Source organism: Molossus molossus, unplaced genomic scaffold, assembly GCF_014108415.1.
Source record: "Molossus molossus isolate mMolMol1 unplaced genomic scaffold, mMolMol1.p scaffold_m16_p_17, whole genome shotgun sequence".
In the NCBI taxonomy this organism is placed as follows: Eukaryota; Metazoa; Chordata; class Mammalia; order Chiroptera; family Molossidae; genus Molossus; species Molossus molossus.
In genome coordinates, this window is record NW_023425352.1 from 50241532 (window position 1) to 50258631 (window position 17100).

The 17100-nt window shown below is 42.5% G+C and overlaps 1 protein-coding gene across 2 annotated transcripts in view; it reads left to right on the plus strand.

The window, feature by feature from the left end:
- Positions 1-15095: 15095 nt before the first annotated feature.
- DDX50 (DExD-box helicase 50) overlaps positions 15096-17100 on the plus strand; it is a 33530-nt gene continuing 31525 nt past the window's right edge. Inside the window, exon 1 of one of the 2 annotated variants that reach the window (XM_036265648.1) lies at positions 15096-15273. In XM_036265648.1, the coding sequence (XP_036121541.1) occupies positions 15184-15273 (90 nt within the window). In that variant the 5' untranslated portion in view covers positions 15096-15183. The remainder of the gene's footprint in view (positions 15274-17100) is intronic. The other variant, XM_036265649.1, reaches the window with a different exon arrangement.

Here is a 17100-nt window from a genome sequence, read left to right on the forward strand (position 1 = left end):
CATAAATGGGTACTTTGTAACAAGAATTCATTTCATCCTCTGTGACCGGCTTGAACATGAATAGCTCCACATTGTGACTGGCAATGTCCAAAATACTTGTGGCAATAATCTTCTGGCTCGGTTATTTCTCTGGCTCCTCCCCACAGTTGAGGCTTTCTCTATAGCATGGCAGTGAGAAGTCAGGATGTTCTCAGACAGTGTGGAGATAGAAGGGAAGCAGAATGGTTGCAAATGGCTTGTGAGTAAAACGGAGGTACTGAGAGATTTAGAGAAGAGAAACCATTTGATTAATTTCCACTCATGGTGAGACCTACGTAGCTTTGCCAGAATTTTTTCTGGAAGGCTTTCTAAAATCAAGCAGTGGAACAGTCAGTTCTTTTGGGTTTGGGGAACGTGGAGCAGTCAAGACAGGTTTTATGTAGTTGCTAATGCTGACTTATGGTTAAGGATGTTTCTTTAAGAGGTTTCTGAAGGTTGTCAAGGCCTTAGATCTCAAGGATAATTGAGTAATTGGAGAGTGCCTCTTTCCAACTCTCACTGGCCTGGGACCAGTGAAGCCCAGATGAAGCTCAGCACTGTGGAGAGCTGCCCCCAGGCCCGGTGGGAGTGCCCAGGAGGGGAAGTCAGATACGCTGCTCTATTTTGCAGTGGTTGGACCACTCAGTCCTGATTATTGGTTTTCAGTGGCCCTGACCAACCTATCCGCGATTAGCAGTAGTCACAGGACATTTGAAACCCTAGACAAAGTACCAAGAAGGGTAATCTGGGTAGAAAAACTTTGTGGGGAGGTATTGTTTTAGGCGGTCTTATAGCTTGGAATTAGCATCAGTGGATGGAAGTTAGGAGAAAGATTCAGCTCAGTATGAACGTTCATTAGTCAAAACTATTGGTAGATGAAAAAGGCAGCATTGTAAATGAATGAATTTCCCATTATTTAGGGCATTCTTGTAGAGGCTTTGTGATCCCTTGACTGATACATTATGAAAGTATGGCTGAATTAGACTGTTTCGAAGATCCCTTTCGATGGTAAGGTTTTGCACTTCAGTGGGGGTTATATGTCAAATATATCTTAAAAAAAAAAAAAAAAAAGATTCAGTGAGGATCCTGCAAAATACTGAACTCATGTAAGATGCCTGCGTATTGCTTTCAGTTCTCCATTTCTGTACCAATCCCTGCAATCTTTGGAAAAAGGAGCAACAACTTTGTTCTATCTCTGATTTTGGACATGGATAAGTTTCTTAAAGTGAGGAATCCAAAATCTTTTGTGGCTCTAACCACACCTGGGGATCAATAAAAGCCATCTAATTTTGCCACTAGATGCATTTTGACACTCTAAATGTATTAAATGAAGCCTGTTATGAAGCCAATAAACTTTCCTTCTATTAAACACAACATATGACTACAGATATTAAAGATGGGTATGTGTGTTATTAAATTGTTCTTTGGGACATTATTCTCTAAAATAAGTGACTTGATTTTCCCCAATATTAATTTTGGTATGTAGTAATTTTAGTTCTTTCTTGCTTTGTCTTCCCCATTGCAGTCTGTTCTCTAATGAGAAAACTGGTCTCTTGAGGCAGCATAATGACTTGAGCTTAGGAGAAAGACAAGTTTTTTTTCTCAATTCCTATACTTGGTAGCTGTGTAATGGAGAGAGTTACCAAACTTTTCTGTTTTCTCTTCTGTAAAAGGAAGGTAGTAATGATACCAATGTTTCAGATTGTTGTAAGATTTGAAGATGATCTAATGATAGTGTACAATACAGCAGGCACCTAATATTGCTTTAAATCTATGTGTGTATAATTCTATATATTCACAAAACTTGTCTGATAGGTAAATGCATCGCCTACTATACAGGTTCCCTGTTTTTGCCAGGTTGTATGAAGTTCCTTCAGTTAGAGATTCAATTTAAGTGAAGATTGTAGAAAGTATAGTCACTCAAAATCTAGATATGCCTGAGGATGGTATTATGCTTTTGGCTAGCAAGTTTTAATATTTTATGCTATCAATAGGAATAAAATATGCAAACCGGGGCTTATTGTAGACGTTTATACAATGTGAGATCCTGTTTGCCCTCTGGATCTGGGAACTCAGTTCCTTAGGAATCCTCAGAGAGTTGACATTTTCTTTATTATTTTATTTTATTTTATTATTTTTTTTTTATTAATTTTTGTTACAGATGTTTCTCCCCCCCCACACTGATTCCTCCCTCCCCCTCCCTTCCCACCCTGTCCCCAGCTTTGTTGTCCATATGCACTGTTCATGCATACATGCATATAAGTTCTGTGGTTTATCTCTCCCCCACCACCCCCTCTTCTGGGGATTGTCAGTCTGTACCCCACTTCCACGTCTTTGGGACTACGCCATTCCTCAGACTGTTATGTTCATTATATTCCACAAATAAGTGAGATCATATGATACTTGTCTTATTCTGTTTGGCTTGTTTCACTTAGGATGATACTTTCCAGGTCCCTCTATGTAGTTTCAAAGGACTTGGTCATGGTGAATAATTTTTTTGATGTATTACTTGATCCGATTAGCTAGTATTTTGTTCAGGATTTTGGCATCTATGTTCATCAGGGATATTGGCCTGTAGTTTTCCTTCTTTGTAGTGCCTTTTTCTGGTTTTGGAATTAGAATTATGCTGGCCTCATAGAACGAGTTTGGAATTCTTCCTTCTTCTTGCGTTTTTTGAAATATTTTGAGGAGAATGGGTGTTAGTTCTTTTTTGAATGTTCGGTAAAACTCCCCGTGAAGCCATCTGGGCCTGGGCTTCTGTTTGCTGGGAGAGTCTTGATTACCTCTTCAATTTCCTTAGTTGTTATTGGTCTGTTCAAGTTTTCTATCTCTTCCCCATCCAGTTTTAGGAGACTGTGTGTTTCTAGAAATTTGTCCATTTCGCTTAGATTGTTGAATTTGTTGCCATATAGTTGTTTATAGTAGCTGTTAACGATCTTTTGTATTTCTGTGGTGTCGGTTGTTACTCCTCCTCTTTCATTTCTGATTTTGTGTATTTGGGTTCTCTCTCTTTGTTTCTTGGTGAGTCTAGCTAAGGGTCCATCAATCTTGTTTATCTTTTCGAAAAACCAGCTCTTTGTTTCATTGATCCTTTGAATTGTTTTTTTGGTCTCTATGTCATTTATTTCTGCTCTGATCTTTACTATTTCCTTCCTTCTACTTGCTCTGGGGTTTTCTTTTTGTTTGCTTTCTAATTCTTTAAGTTGTGAGGTTAGACAGTCAATTAGAAATCTGTCTTGCTTCTTGAGGTAGGCCTGTAGTGCTATGAACTTCCCTCTCAGAACTGCTTTTGCTGCATCCCATAGATTTTGTGTTGTTGTGTCTTCATTTTCATTGGTTTCCAGGAAGTTTTTAATTTCTTCCTTGATTTCCTTGGTAACCCATTCATTGTTTAATAACATGCTATTTAGCCTCCATATGTTCCAATGTCTTTGCATGTTCCTATTGCAATTGATTTCTAGTTTCATGCCATTGTGATGTTAGAAGATGCTTGATATGATTTCAATCTTCTTGAACTTGTAGAGATTTGTGTCCTATCGTGTGGTCTATCTTTGAGAATGTCCCATGTGCACTTGAGAAGAATGTGAATTTTGTAGTTTTGGGGTGTAATTCTTTGTAGATATCTATTAAATCCATTCGATCTAGTGCTTCATTTAGAGTCTCTGTTTCCTTGCTAATTTTTTGTCTAGAGGATCTATCCAGTGGTGTCAACGGGGTGTTGAAGTCCCCTGCTATGATTGTATTGCTGTCGATTTCTCCTTGGAAGTCCTCCAGAAGATTTTTAATATATTTTGGTGTTCCTATATTGGGTGCATATATGTTTATCAAGGTTAAATCTTCCTATTGGATAGATCCTTTCAATATTATGTAGTGGCCTTCTTTGTCTCTAGTTATGGACTTCACTTTGAAATCTATTTTATCAGATATGAGTATTGCTACCCCAGCTTTTTTTTGCTTGGAAGATTTTTTTCCATCCCTTCACTTTCAACCTATGTGAGTCTTTTGTTGTGAGGTGGGTCTCTTGTAAACAACATATAGATGAGTCATGCTTTCTTATCCAATCAGCTACTCTGTGTCTTTTTATCGGAGCATTCAGTCCATTTACATTTAAGGTGATTACTGATATGTACTTGTTTATTGCCATATTTGTTTAGTGTGGTTATATTTTTTTTCCTGTTGCTTCTACTAATTACAGTAGTCCTTTGAGCATTTCTTGCAGTGCTGGTTTGGTGCTAATGTATTCCCTTAGCCTATTTTTGTCTGGGAAGCTCTTTATTTGACCTTCTATTTTGAGTGATAGCCTTGCTGGGTAAAGTAGTCTTGGATTCAGATCCTTGTTTTTCATGACCTTGATTACTTCATGCCACTCCCTTCTGGCCTGTAGTGTTTCTTGTGAGAAGTCAGCTGAGAGCCTTATGGGGTTTCCTTTGCAGGTAACCTGTTGCTTATCTCTTGCTGCTTTTAGTATTCTCTCTTTGTCTTTAATTTTTGGTATTTTAATTACTATGTGTCTTGGTGTGGGCCTGTTTGGGTTCTTCTTACTTGGGGCTGTCTGTGCTTCTTGAACTTGAATGCCTCCTTCCTTCACCAAATTAGGGAAGTTTTCTGTCACTATTTCTTTGAATATATTCTCTAATCCTTGCTCATTTTCTTCTTCTTCAGGGACTCCTCTATATGTGAATATTATTACGTTTCTAGTTGTCTCACAGTTCTCTTAAGTTGTCTTCCTGTTTTTTAATTGTTTTTTCCTTTTGGTTTTCTGATTGGTTGATTTTTTCTACCCTGTCTTCTAATTCACTGATCCTGTCCTCAGCTTCCTCTACTCTGCTTTTTAGACCTTCCAATGTGCTTTTCATTTCTGATATGTCATTTTTGATCTCTTCTTGGTGGTTTTTCATTTCCAGTTGGTTTATTTTCAGCATCTGTATGTCCTTACTCATGCTGTTGAGCGTCCTCAAGATCATGGCTCTGAATTCTAGCTCTGTTAACTTGCCTAACTGCTCCACATTGATCTCATTTTCAGTGGAGGTCCCTTGTTCTTTCATTTGGCTTCTGTTTCTGTGTTTCACCATTTTGGCTATCACAGTGGGCTTTGGAGTCTGTCAAGTTTTCCCTGTGGTTGTTGGTGTTCTGTTGTTTGTGGCTCCCTCTCCTGGGTTTAGATGAGTGAGGGAGAACCCACGTTAAACACCACTGTCAAGTCTTACTTTCCTGGTTAAAGTTGCTAGCCCAGGAAAGGCACTGTTATCCTCTAGCTTTTTGCCTGGAGGCTAGCAGTCCAGGCAAACTGCAACCGAGGTACGTGCCCCCAGTGGGAACCAAACCCGGGACTCTGATCCACAGGCCAATGCTCTAACCACTGAGCCAAACCGGCCAGGGCAGTGCATTTGGGTCCTTTAAGAGGAGCTGACTGAGGCTCCAGCCACCTCAGCCTCCCTCAGCCTCCGTTCCTGCTGGTTTTTCCAGACAGAATTTATGGGGACTTCTCTTCCTGGCACTGGAACCCTGAGCAGGGCGCCTGGTGTGGGATGGGGACCCCTCAGTCCTCAGGGAGGACCTTCCCATGAGAGATATCCTTCTAATTTTTTTCCACCACACGTGGTTGTGGGACCAGCCCGTCCACCTCTGCCCCTCCTACCAGCTGCTGTGGGACCAGCAGCTACCCATGTAGCTTCTGCTTTAATTTCGTAGTTGTGGACTTTCATTCAGCTTGATTTCTGGTGGTTTTCAATGATGGTTATTCTGTAGTTTAGTTGTAACTTTGATGTGGTTGTAGGAGGACGTGATATTGCATTCACGTACACCACAATCTTGACCCACTATGTTCTTTTTTAAAAATGTTTTTTATTGCTTTTTAATGTTTATATTTTCTTTATTGATTTGAGAGAGAGAGAGAAACATTAATGAGAGAGAACATCGATTTGCCGCCTTCTGCAGGCCCCCCACTAGGGATTGGGCTCACAACCCAGGCATGTGCCCTGATCAGGAATTGAACCGGTGACCTCATGGTGCATGGGTTGCTGCTCAACCACTGAGCCACACCAGCTGGGCTGTTATTGCTTTTTAGAGAGAGGAAAGGAGGAGGAGAGAGAAACATCAATTTGAGAGAGAAATGTCAATCAGTTGTTGCCCATATATGCCCCAATCAGGAATTTAACTGCAACCTAGGTATGTGCCCTGACTGGGAATCAAACCTGTCACTTTTTGGTGGTATGGGATGATGTTTCAACCAATTGAGCCACCTGGACAGGGCGCTATTTTTTTTTTTTCTTCTTTTGTTTTTATCCTCACCCAAGGACATTTCTGCATTTATCTTCAGATAGAGTGGGAGGGAGAGATGGCGGAAGTGAGAGAAACATCGATGTGAGAGAGACACATCGACTGGCTGCCACCCACATGACTCCAACTGGGGCTGGGGACAAACAGCAACCAAGGTATATGCCCTTAGTGGGAATCGAACCCAGGTCTCTCTGGTCCACTTGCTGATGCTTTAACCACTGAGCCAAACCAGCCAGGGCTCTTTTTTTTTAAATCTTCACCTAAGGATATTTTTACATTTATGTTCAAGCAGAGTGGGGGGTGGGGGGAGAGGGAGAGAGAGAAACATCTATGTGAGCGAGACACATTGATTGGTTGCCGCCTGCATGACCCCAACTGGGGCTGGGGACGAACAGCAACTAAGGTATGTGCCCTTGGCTGGAATCAAACCCGAGACTCCTCGTCTGCAGCCTGATACTCTAATCGCTGGGCCAAACCAACCAGGGCAACTATTTTATTTTTAAATTTATTTTTAAATTACAGTTTACAGTCAATATTATCTGTATTCGTTTCAGGTGTACAGCACAGTGGTTAGACAATCATATACTTTACAAAGTGTTTCCCCTGATATTTCCAGTAGTCACCTGGCACCATACATAGTTATTACAATATTATTTACTATATTCCCTATGCTGTATATTACATCCCCGTGACTATTTCATAACTACAAATCTGTAGTATAAGCTATTTTCAGTATTTCAAAAATCCTAATAAAAATTGTATATTTCCTTTGCCTAACTCCTTGCTAACTAAAATGTTAAAATTTGCCAGTGGCTGAAATGATACCAGCTCAATAATATAACACTCATATGCTGGTATGACATTATAAAATTGCATTTGTATTTTATTTATATTAGAAAAATTATTATAAATCAATTGTTACTAAATTAACTCTAGCAGACAAAGTGTTTCAAAATGTCAGATCCAAGAGATAAAAACAATGGAAAGAGCTGTAGTAGTAAAAAGATTGGGAACTACTTTTTTTTTAAACCCTCACCCAAGGATATTTTTCCATTTATCTTCAAATAGAGCAGGAGGGATGGAGGGAGGAAGAGAAACATCAATGTGTGAGAAACACATCGATTGGTTGCCACCTGCACAACCCCAGTTGGGGCCAGGGATGAATCACAACTGAGGTACATGCCTTTGGCTGGAATCAAACCTGTGACTCTTTGGTCTGTGGGATGATGGTCACGCTCTAACTGCTAAGCCAAACTGGCCAAGACGGGAACCACTACTTTTTGGGAATGGGGAAGACAGACTAGTGCCTAAAGGGAGTAAGGAAGACAGACATGAGAGTCATGAAACAGTAATGGGGGTGTCAAGATGGTGGCGTAGGTAAACGCGGTATCGCATCCTCCCATAACCACATCAAAGTTACAACTAAACTACAGAACAACCAGCACTCAAAGCCACCTGAAATCCAGCTGAATGGAAGTCCTACAACTACGGAAATAAAGAAGCAACTGCATCCAGACTGGTAGGAGGGGCGGAGGTGGAGGGGTTGGTCCCACACCCACGTGTGGTGGATAAATATCAGGAAGATACCTCGGCTGGGAAGGTCCTCCCTGAGGACTGAGGGGTCCCAGTCCCACACCAGGCACCCTGCTCAGGGGTCCAGTGCCAGGAAGAGAAGTCCCCATAACTTCTGGCTGGAAAAACTAGCAGGAACTGAGGCTCAGGGAGGCTGAGGTGGCTGGAGCCCCAGGCAGCTTCTCTTAAAGGGCCCGCGCACGGACTTACCAGACTCTCTCCCTCTAAGCTTGGAGGGGAGGCAGCTCGAGGGGCGCCAGAGACATACAGGGAAGAACTGAGCTGTTTGGCATTGGAGCAAGGGCTGGAGAGTGGGCTTTCTCCCAGACAAACGTGCTGTTAGAGGCCTTTGTTCCTTTGGTGAGCCCTTCCCTGGGGTGGCAGACAGCCACCATATCTGGGACTCCAGCAACCTGGCTCACACTGGTTGCCCCGCCCTGGTGATTCCCTGAGGCCCCGCCCCACCCAACTTTGAGGCCCACCCAAGATGTTGCCATTGCTTAACCATAGGATCGGCCTGTCTTGGATCCTGCTTCAGGTTTTCCTAAATTCTTGCAAACAAGCAGCATCTGGTCTCAGCTAGCCCCATACCTCTTGTTAAGTAATACATAGAAACAAACACAGGGAAACAGCCAAAATGAGGAGACAAAGAAACAGGTCCCAAATGAAAGAACAGAACAAAACCCCAGGAAAAGAACTAAGCGAAATGGAGATAAGCAACCTAACAGATGCTGAGTTCAAAATACTGCTTATAAGGATGCTCAATGAACTTAGTGAGGGCCTCAAGAGCATAAAAAAGGACCACTCAGAAATGATGGATGCAGAAATGAAGGAGGCACTAACTGAAATAAAGAATAATGTACACAGATTCGATAATACAGTAGGTGAAGCCAAGAAGCAAACCATCGACTTGAAATATAAGGAAGCAAAAAACACCCAATCAGAACAGCAAAAAGAAAAATGAATCCAAAAAAATGAGGATAGTGTAAGGAGCCTCTGGGACAACTTCAAGCATGCTAACATTCGCATCTTGGGGGTGCCAAAAGGAGAAGAGAGAGAACAAGAAATCGAAAACCTGTTTGAAACAATAATGGCAGAAAACTTTCCTAACGTGGTGAAGGAAACAGACATACAAGTCCAGGAAGCACAGAGAGTCCCAAACAAGATGAACCCCAAGAGGCCCACACAAAGACACATCATCATCAAAATGTAAAAGGTTCAAAACAAAGAGAGAATCTTAAAAGCAGCAAGAGAAAAGGAGTTAGTCACCTACAAGGGAGTTCCCATTAGACTGTTAGGTGAATTCTCAAAAGAAACTTTGCAGGCCAGAAGGGAGTGGCAAGAAATATTCAGAGTGATGAAAAGCAAGAACTTACAACCAAGATTAGTCTATCCTGCAAAGCTGTCATTTAGAATCGATGGCCATATAAAGAGTTTTCCAGACAAGAAAAAGGTAAAGGAGTTCATCACCACCAAACCGTTATTATATGAAATGTTGAAGGGTCTTTTTGAAGAAAAAGATAAAATATATGAACAAACAAAATGGCAATGAACACATATCTATCGGCAATGGAATCCACAAACAAAATGAACAGGCAGAACAGAAACATTCTCATAGATAGAGAACATTTTTTTTGGTTGCCAGATGGGAGGGGGGTTGGGGGAATGGGTGAAAAAGGTGAAGGGATTAAGAAGAACAAATTGGTTGCTAGACTGACAAACCTCAAAGAGAAGGGGTTTAGGGGGTGGGAAGAAATAAACCAAAGAACTTATATGCATATATGCATAACCAATGTACACAGACAACAGTGTGGGAAAAGGCGGAAGTGGGGTGGGAGTGGGGAGGAGGGGGTCAATGGGGGAAAAATGAGGGACATCTGTAATACATTCAACAATAAAGATAAAAACAAACAAACAGCCCTGGCCAGTTTGGCTCAGCGGTTACAGCGTCGGCCTGCGGTCCGGAGAGACCTGGGTTCGGTTCCCACTAAGGGCACGTACTTCGGTTGCAGTTTGTCCCCGGCCCTGGTTGGTCGTGCGGGTGGCAGCCATTCGATGTGTCCCTTCACGTCGATGTTTCTCTCGCTCTCTCCCTTCCTCTCTCTCCCTCCCACTCTATCTGTACAAAAAAATGGAAAAATATCCTCGGGTGAGGATAAAAAAAAACAAAATCCAATGACCACTTTGCTAACCATTACAAATCCTTCCATTGGAAACCTTAGAATCATGTTTCCTCTTTATCAGTAGAAGCTTCCATTTCTTGGGAATGGTGCCCTCTTCTGGGGTAAATGATGTGACTACTCCCTCCCACCACTTAATTCAAAATGTATATAAAGTGAGTAAAGAAATAGTGAGACCTCTCTACAAAGGTTAAACACATTAAAAAATCTTTTCAACTAGTTTGAATTAGGAGCTAGATACATGTATAAGTGTACATGTGCTAAATATGTTCAAAGCTCTCTTCAATGCTTTAAAAAAAATCAGTACAGAAGTTTTTGTTTTTAAACACTTATCATGCCATGAATTAACCCATGCATGGGTTCCAACAGCTCAAGTTCCTTTCCATTGGTTCTCACAAACAGGTTGAAGCTTCAGTTGAACCTATGTATCTTTCTCTTTGGCCTCCTTCTTTTTCTGATCATTTTCCTTCACACGTTTCAGGAAGCTATCTCAGCTCTTAAGAGTACTTAATATACTCAATACCTACATTAATTCTAACGGTAAGAATCTTGCCCTTAACTTTTTTATACACAACAATGCCTGCCACATGCTGGGTGACACTTTAGACTTTTCTAGGTTTGCCATGGTAACATTTGTGGGACATTCCTTTTGGAACAGTGCCCATTCCCTTGATGTCTACAATATCACCTTTCTTGTAGATTCTCATGTATGTGGCCAAAGGAACAACTCCATATTTTCTAAAAGGCATAGAGAACACATAGAGGTACCTCTCCTTTCTCTTTGTGTTAGTCATTTTGGCAAATTATTGGAAGATGGTGGTTATGGCCGAAAAGCTCCAATGCTTTCAAAACTGTCAAAACCTCAAGCTAAAGGTATAAATGGAAACATCATCTATGTAGTACTGTTACATCATCTTTTCCTTCCAAGTCCCCTGTGCTGTCAGCAGGGAAGGCATTTTTGTCCTCACATTACTACTGAAGAACAGGTTTTAGAGTTGAGTTGGCCAAGACCATGATGCTAGCAATGGCAGAAATACCCCACCTGTTCCCTCTTTCTCCTTACTTTTTTTTTTTTTTTTAACTTTTATTAGTATTTATTTTTATGTTGAATTTCCTCCCAGACCATAAGTTTTTGTTCCTTCAGTTTCTTTTAGGATATCTTTTTCTTTATAATATTTTTCTTTATTGATTTTAGAGAGAGGGGAAGGGAGAGGGAGAGAGAGAAAAAATCGATGAGAGAGAACATCTGTTGGTTGCCTCCTGTACAACCCCCACAGGGGATCGGCCCACAACTTGGGCATGTGCCCTGACTGGGAATCGAACTGGTGACCTCTTGGTTCATGGGTTGATGCTCAACCCCTGAGCCACACTGGCCAGTCTGGGATATCTTTTTCTTTTGTGCAGCCACCTCTTCTGGTTTAGGAACGACCTGCTCTTTTTCAGTAGAATCATCCCCATTTGGCGGGGAGGGCTCATATATGGGTTAATCTGCCCATGAGCTCTATAAATTTTATGCCGCATCTTGGGAGCTTTGTTCACCTGGCTGTGCTCAATGAATAGAGAATCTACATCTAAACCCTTCAGTTTAGCATCACTCTCTGCATTTTTAAGCATATGAAACAAAAATTCAGCACTCTTTTTGGGCCAGCTACCCTGTATCCAGCCTCACTGCTTGGCCTGAGCACAACTACCAAGTCCACTATTGTAGCGACAGAATGGCACACATTGAAAGTGACATCCTTCTGATACTTGTTGGCTTTTTGAATATGCATATCCTTGATAGCCTGGGCAGTTTCACAAGTGTTTTTAAAGTGAACACGAATATTTGAACCTCTGGATTTGCATGATTTTGTGGGTTTTCTGGGTCAAGTGAGGAGTGAACCATTTTCAGATGTCACTGCTGGCTGCTTTTGGGAAGAGTTCTCGTGACTTAGTACTCTGAACACACTCTTACTCCGTCTGTTGATCAATTTATAACTTGCCCTTAAACAATTTTCAATGTCAAAACATTTAAAACTGGTAGTTCAAGTCCTCTGGTCACATAAAATTCCAGATGCAGATGCAAAATGTAGCCCTGTAAATTTGAGACATGCAGAACCAAAATGATGGCTCTTTTGGCCTTCTATTTTCTAAATATGGAGTAAAAATCTAGCCCTGTAAGTTTGAGAATGACCAGAGGCAGGCAAATTTATAGTCATCTTTTTTATATATATGTATTTTTTTGGTATGTGCCCCTAGTGGGAACTGAACCTGGGACTTCCTGGTCTGCAGGCTGACGTTCCAACTGCTGAGCCAAACCTGGCCAGAGCTATAGTCATCTTGTTTATATCTTAAGGTCATACAGTTTAATAAGCTGAAGTCAAAGGCAAGGGAAGTCTTTATAGAACCTTGGGACACAGCAATTTTTCTTAAATTTTAAGAAAGAAATATCAATGACTGGTAAGATATGTGAAAAATAAAGATGTTCTAATAGGATTATACTTTGAATTTCTTGTGCATTTTAATTACGCTACCCTTTCATACCCCCCAAATTTTGTCAGATACAAATCTCTTGAGATTTATAGACAGAACAAATATGAAAAAAAAAAAAAATCTCCATTCCCTCATCCCTATTCCCAAGTTGTTGTTTTTTTATCCTCACCCGAGGACATTTTTCCTATTTTGTTCAGATGGAGTGGGAGGGGGAAAGAGAGAAACATCGACGTGAAAGGGACACATCGAGTGGCTGCCTCCTGCACAACCCCAACCAGGGTGGGGACAAACTGCAACCAAGGTACATGCCCTTAGCGGGAACCGAACCCGGGTCTCTCTGGACCGCGGGCTGACACTAACTGCTGAGCCAAACCAGCCAGGGCCCCATTCCCAAGTTTTCTAGTTGATACCCACTGAGAACACATATGAAGTAGTATCCAAAATTTTTTTTTAATTTAGTTTTCTTTTTAATTTTTTTTCTTTATTATTTTTAGAGGGAGAGGAAGGGATAAAGAAAGAGAGAAACATCGATGAGAGAGAACATTGATTGGTCGCCTCCTGCATGCCCCCTACTGGGGATTTGGCCCACAACCTGGGCATATGCCCTGACCCGGAATCGAACCGGCAACCTCTTGGTGCATGGGTTGATGCTCAACCACTGAGTCACACTGGTGGGACCAAATTTTTTTTTTTTAGCTAAGTCACAGCTTGGTCACATTTGCCCTTTCCATCTGACACAAAGCAGCAGCCAGAGATTTGATTCAATGAAAGTCAGGGTTTGTAGAGTGTCCTAAGTCACAGGTCATTCTGAAAAACACTAAGTCTCTTGCATATGGAGAATAGAAGTCTAGTCATTTCCTTTTATATTTCTGTTGTATGACCTCTGACAAAGATGAATGCCAAAAATTGTCTTAAGGACCTAAAAAACTTTGCTTCATTTGTGTTTGTTCTTCAATCACGTTAACATCTGTTCCTTTTATCCCAATTTTTATGTGTGACATTCTTAACCACATCCACTCCATGTTCTTATGCACACTGTACCGTGTTGTAGGGCTATGAACTTTACCATGGTGGAGTTGGGGGTGGGTGTGAGAGAATGGGACAAATGGATTTAGAAAAAAGCACAGATTTAGAGATGCATAGCTATTCTCATAATGTAGAGAAGGATTCATTTTCCCACAATCATTAGCTGAACACTCCTTTTGTTCACAGTATTGAATCCATAAGGTAACATAACTTATAGTCCTTTACTTCAGGGCCATTCGGCCATTCATAATTATGCAGAAGGCCTGAGGCAATCAGACTTAACAGTATGATTTCAGCTACTCGGGACCAATCCCCAAACTCTATGACATGTAGCAATTTGTAATTTTTCCAAGGCAGAAGTTTGATGCTCAGGTTACAAGGCTGCTAGCCATTGTCAAGTGGCCTGTGAAGTGCTCCTGCACCTACATCTCAATTTGGTTTCTTGTTCTTCAAGAGTAGCTGGACTGCAGAGATTCTGAAGAGATAAAGAAAGGGCTCTGAAAAGAAAGCCAACCAGCTAGCAGAGGTGATGCAAGGTATATGCTAAGGAATTAACCCTTTGTGTTTTCAAAAGGTTTCCAGTTTTGTATAAGGTAGTATGTAATTCTGGGGCAGTTAGTCCCCATCAGTAAAATAAACACCCTTTTATTCACTGCAAATACGTGTCAAGACATTTAGGCTTGTTTTCTAAGTTTCTCCCGGTTTTCCCCACTTATTACTTATTCTATGTTTCATGAAAGCAATCTTCCCCAAAACGCTTCGCAAAGAAACTCAGAAAGCCTTCAGGTCGGTGCGGCAGAAAAGGCACTGGCCTCGGATTCCGGAGAGGAGTTCTTGAGTCATGACGGCCACTGTGTGACCTGAGAGCAAATCCCTTTCTAGGGGTTTAGCTTCTGTCCCAAACAGGGAATGTGGGGAGGGTCTAAAATGAACCAAGGGCCCACCTCATAACAAAAACTTAAGACCTGCGCAACAATTGTCCCGCTCTCGTCTGCACCTCAAGCCCACCCAGCCCCTGCCCACCAATGCCGACTGCAAGCCTCGCGCGAAGCTGTTGGACGTTAACGCTTCACCCCGCAATAGGCGGGGCCCAGGTCTGCAGTTTCCGGTGGCGAATGGCGGGGCGGCACGTGACGGTCCACATCTGTTCTGCACCGGGCTGTCCAAGATCTAGCCCGCCACGCGCGGGGAACCCTCTCCGCCGCGGTTGAGGGATTTCCTAGTCCCCGCATTGCATGCTGGGAAGCCCCGAAGCGTCTCCGAGGTGCAGAGAAATGTTCGGGGTGGGGGAGGGGGAGAGAGGAAACCCCTCTCACCCCCCCAGCCATTTAATGCTAATTAGTCGCGCATCCTTTATGGGGATTGGCCAGGGTTTTACTTTTAAAAACCAATCACTTGAGAATAAGGGTGGGTCAGTGGAGGCCTTTCGCACTCATTGGTTGGAGATTGCGATGCAAGGGAAGAGTTTAAACCGAGAGTATCCGGGATTACTTCCCCCCTCCCCCGTTGTGCGGTGCGTGTCCCGGAAGTGACGCGTAGCTTTGGCCCGCGGCCGCCCTGCCCCCGCTTCCTTTCACGCTGTCGCTAGCGGTAGGTGGTTGTGGCCACCGTACCCAGAGGAAGGCGGCGGTGACCAATGATGCCTGGGAAACTACTCTGGGGGGACATTATGGAGCTGGAGGCACCCTTGGAGGAGACCGAGAGCCAGAAGAAGGAGAGGCAAAAGGTGCGCTGACGATGGGCCGCGCCTCCTTTTGGGCTGCGCCGGCTTGGGCGGGGAGGGGAGCTGTCCCTGAGAGCCTGTCACAACCGGGTCATGACATCAGTGGGCTCCCACTCGCGCAGTCCTCGTTCCTCCGAGGTCGCTCCAGGACCATTCCTACCTCCACACCCCCAGTTTGGAGAAGGGCGGCACTGGGCTTTGGTTCCTCAGCCCTTCCTGGTGGCGCCTACGAGATGGGCCAACTCAAGCTCCCATCGACGCGGAACCTGTTCTTTCTTTCCTCTTCTTCCTTAAGCAGCGAGGCCTGTCATTTGGTTCTTGTTGGCTGTCTTAGACAATAATTAAGAAAACCGATTGCCTCGGATGTGAGTTACTTCTCCGTCACCCTCACCCTCACCCGTGTGCGAGAATCTTGGCGAGAACAGCCTTAGGTTTACAAACCTGCAGAGCCGGAGGGAAAAGTATACAGCCAACATTGCCAAGATTGGGCTGTAATGGAGATCGTGTGGGCTGTTTCATTAATAGCCTTTACTGTTGGTATTTTCATTCAGTTCACACGTATTTATTGAGCCTAATTTGTGCCAGACTTCTGTGCTAGGCATCAAGAAGTTTAAATCAAGCCCCTGCTCTCAAGGAACCTGTAGAGTTTTGTATAGTCTTCCCCCTCCACCCCCTCCGAAGAATGAGACCCGGAGAAAACAGCTGAGGAGGGTAAGGAAGTGGTATTTGAAGGCTGACCATTTGACGAAAGAATGAACATATTTCTGTATAGCTCAGAGAGCAGAACCTTATCACCTTCCAATCTTATCACCGAGGTAAACTTGCCATTCCAGCCAAGCATTTTTTAAAAATTGTACTAAAATATACGCAACATAAAATTTACCATTTTAACTATTTTAAACTGTACAGATTTGCCGCATTAAGCACATTCATATTGTTCTGCAGCCATCACCAACATTCATTTCCAGGATTTTTTCATCCTTCTAAACTGAAACTCTGTGCCCATTAGACAGCAACTACCCTTTGCTTCCTCTCATCAGCCTCTGATACCTCATGTGAGTGGAATCATCTAGCAGTTATTTTAATTTTGGCTCCTCCTGAAATACTTGTTTCTCTTTTTGCATTCAAATCCTGTCCATCTGTAAAGGTTTAGTTATGTTCTAACCACTCAGTGTATATGTGTGATCCCATTCCCCTTTGAAGTCTTGTTCCAGTGCTATCTTTATCATTCTATTGACATTTATTATTTTTCTTGTGTATACCTTTCTCAAAGATTTCCCGAAGATTCTTGAGGGAAATGACCATATGTTTGTCCGTTGCATTTCACTGTATTCTTGTGAATTGATGACTTCCACATCCAGAAGTACTTGCTGCAAAACTGTAGTTAAAATGGTAAATTTTATGTTGTGTATATTTTAGTACAATTTAAAAAAAAAAAAACTGGCTGTAACGGCAAGTTTACCTTGGTGATAAAGACATAAGGTGATAAAGTATTGCTGTCTAGGGCTATACGATTTGGAAACAGACTAGAGTACTAACTAATAGAAGTAGAGTTGAAGATAACTTTGGTTTTGGGTATGTTGAGCTATAGAGCTGGGCCTTAGGTTCTCAGAATTGGAGTGCAGGTGAGGAAGGAAGCCTGACAGTGTATGTTGAAGCCACAAAAAGGGTATGGAAGTGTACATAGACAAGAGACTTAAGGAGCATCCACAGAAAGAGGAGGAAGAAGAATCATTGAAGGTAGAGGTAAGAGGATAAAGAGGGAATATAGAGTGTTGTGGAAGCCAAGAAAGTGGAGAGTGTGGGAGGGAGAGAGAGGAACAGAGAGAG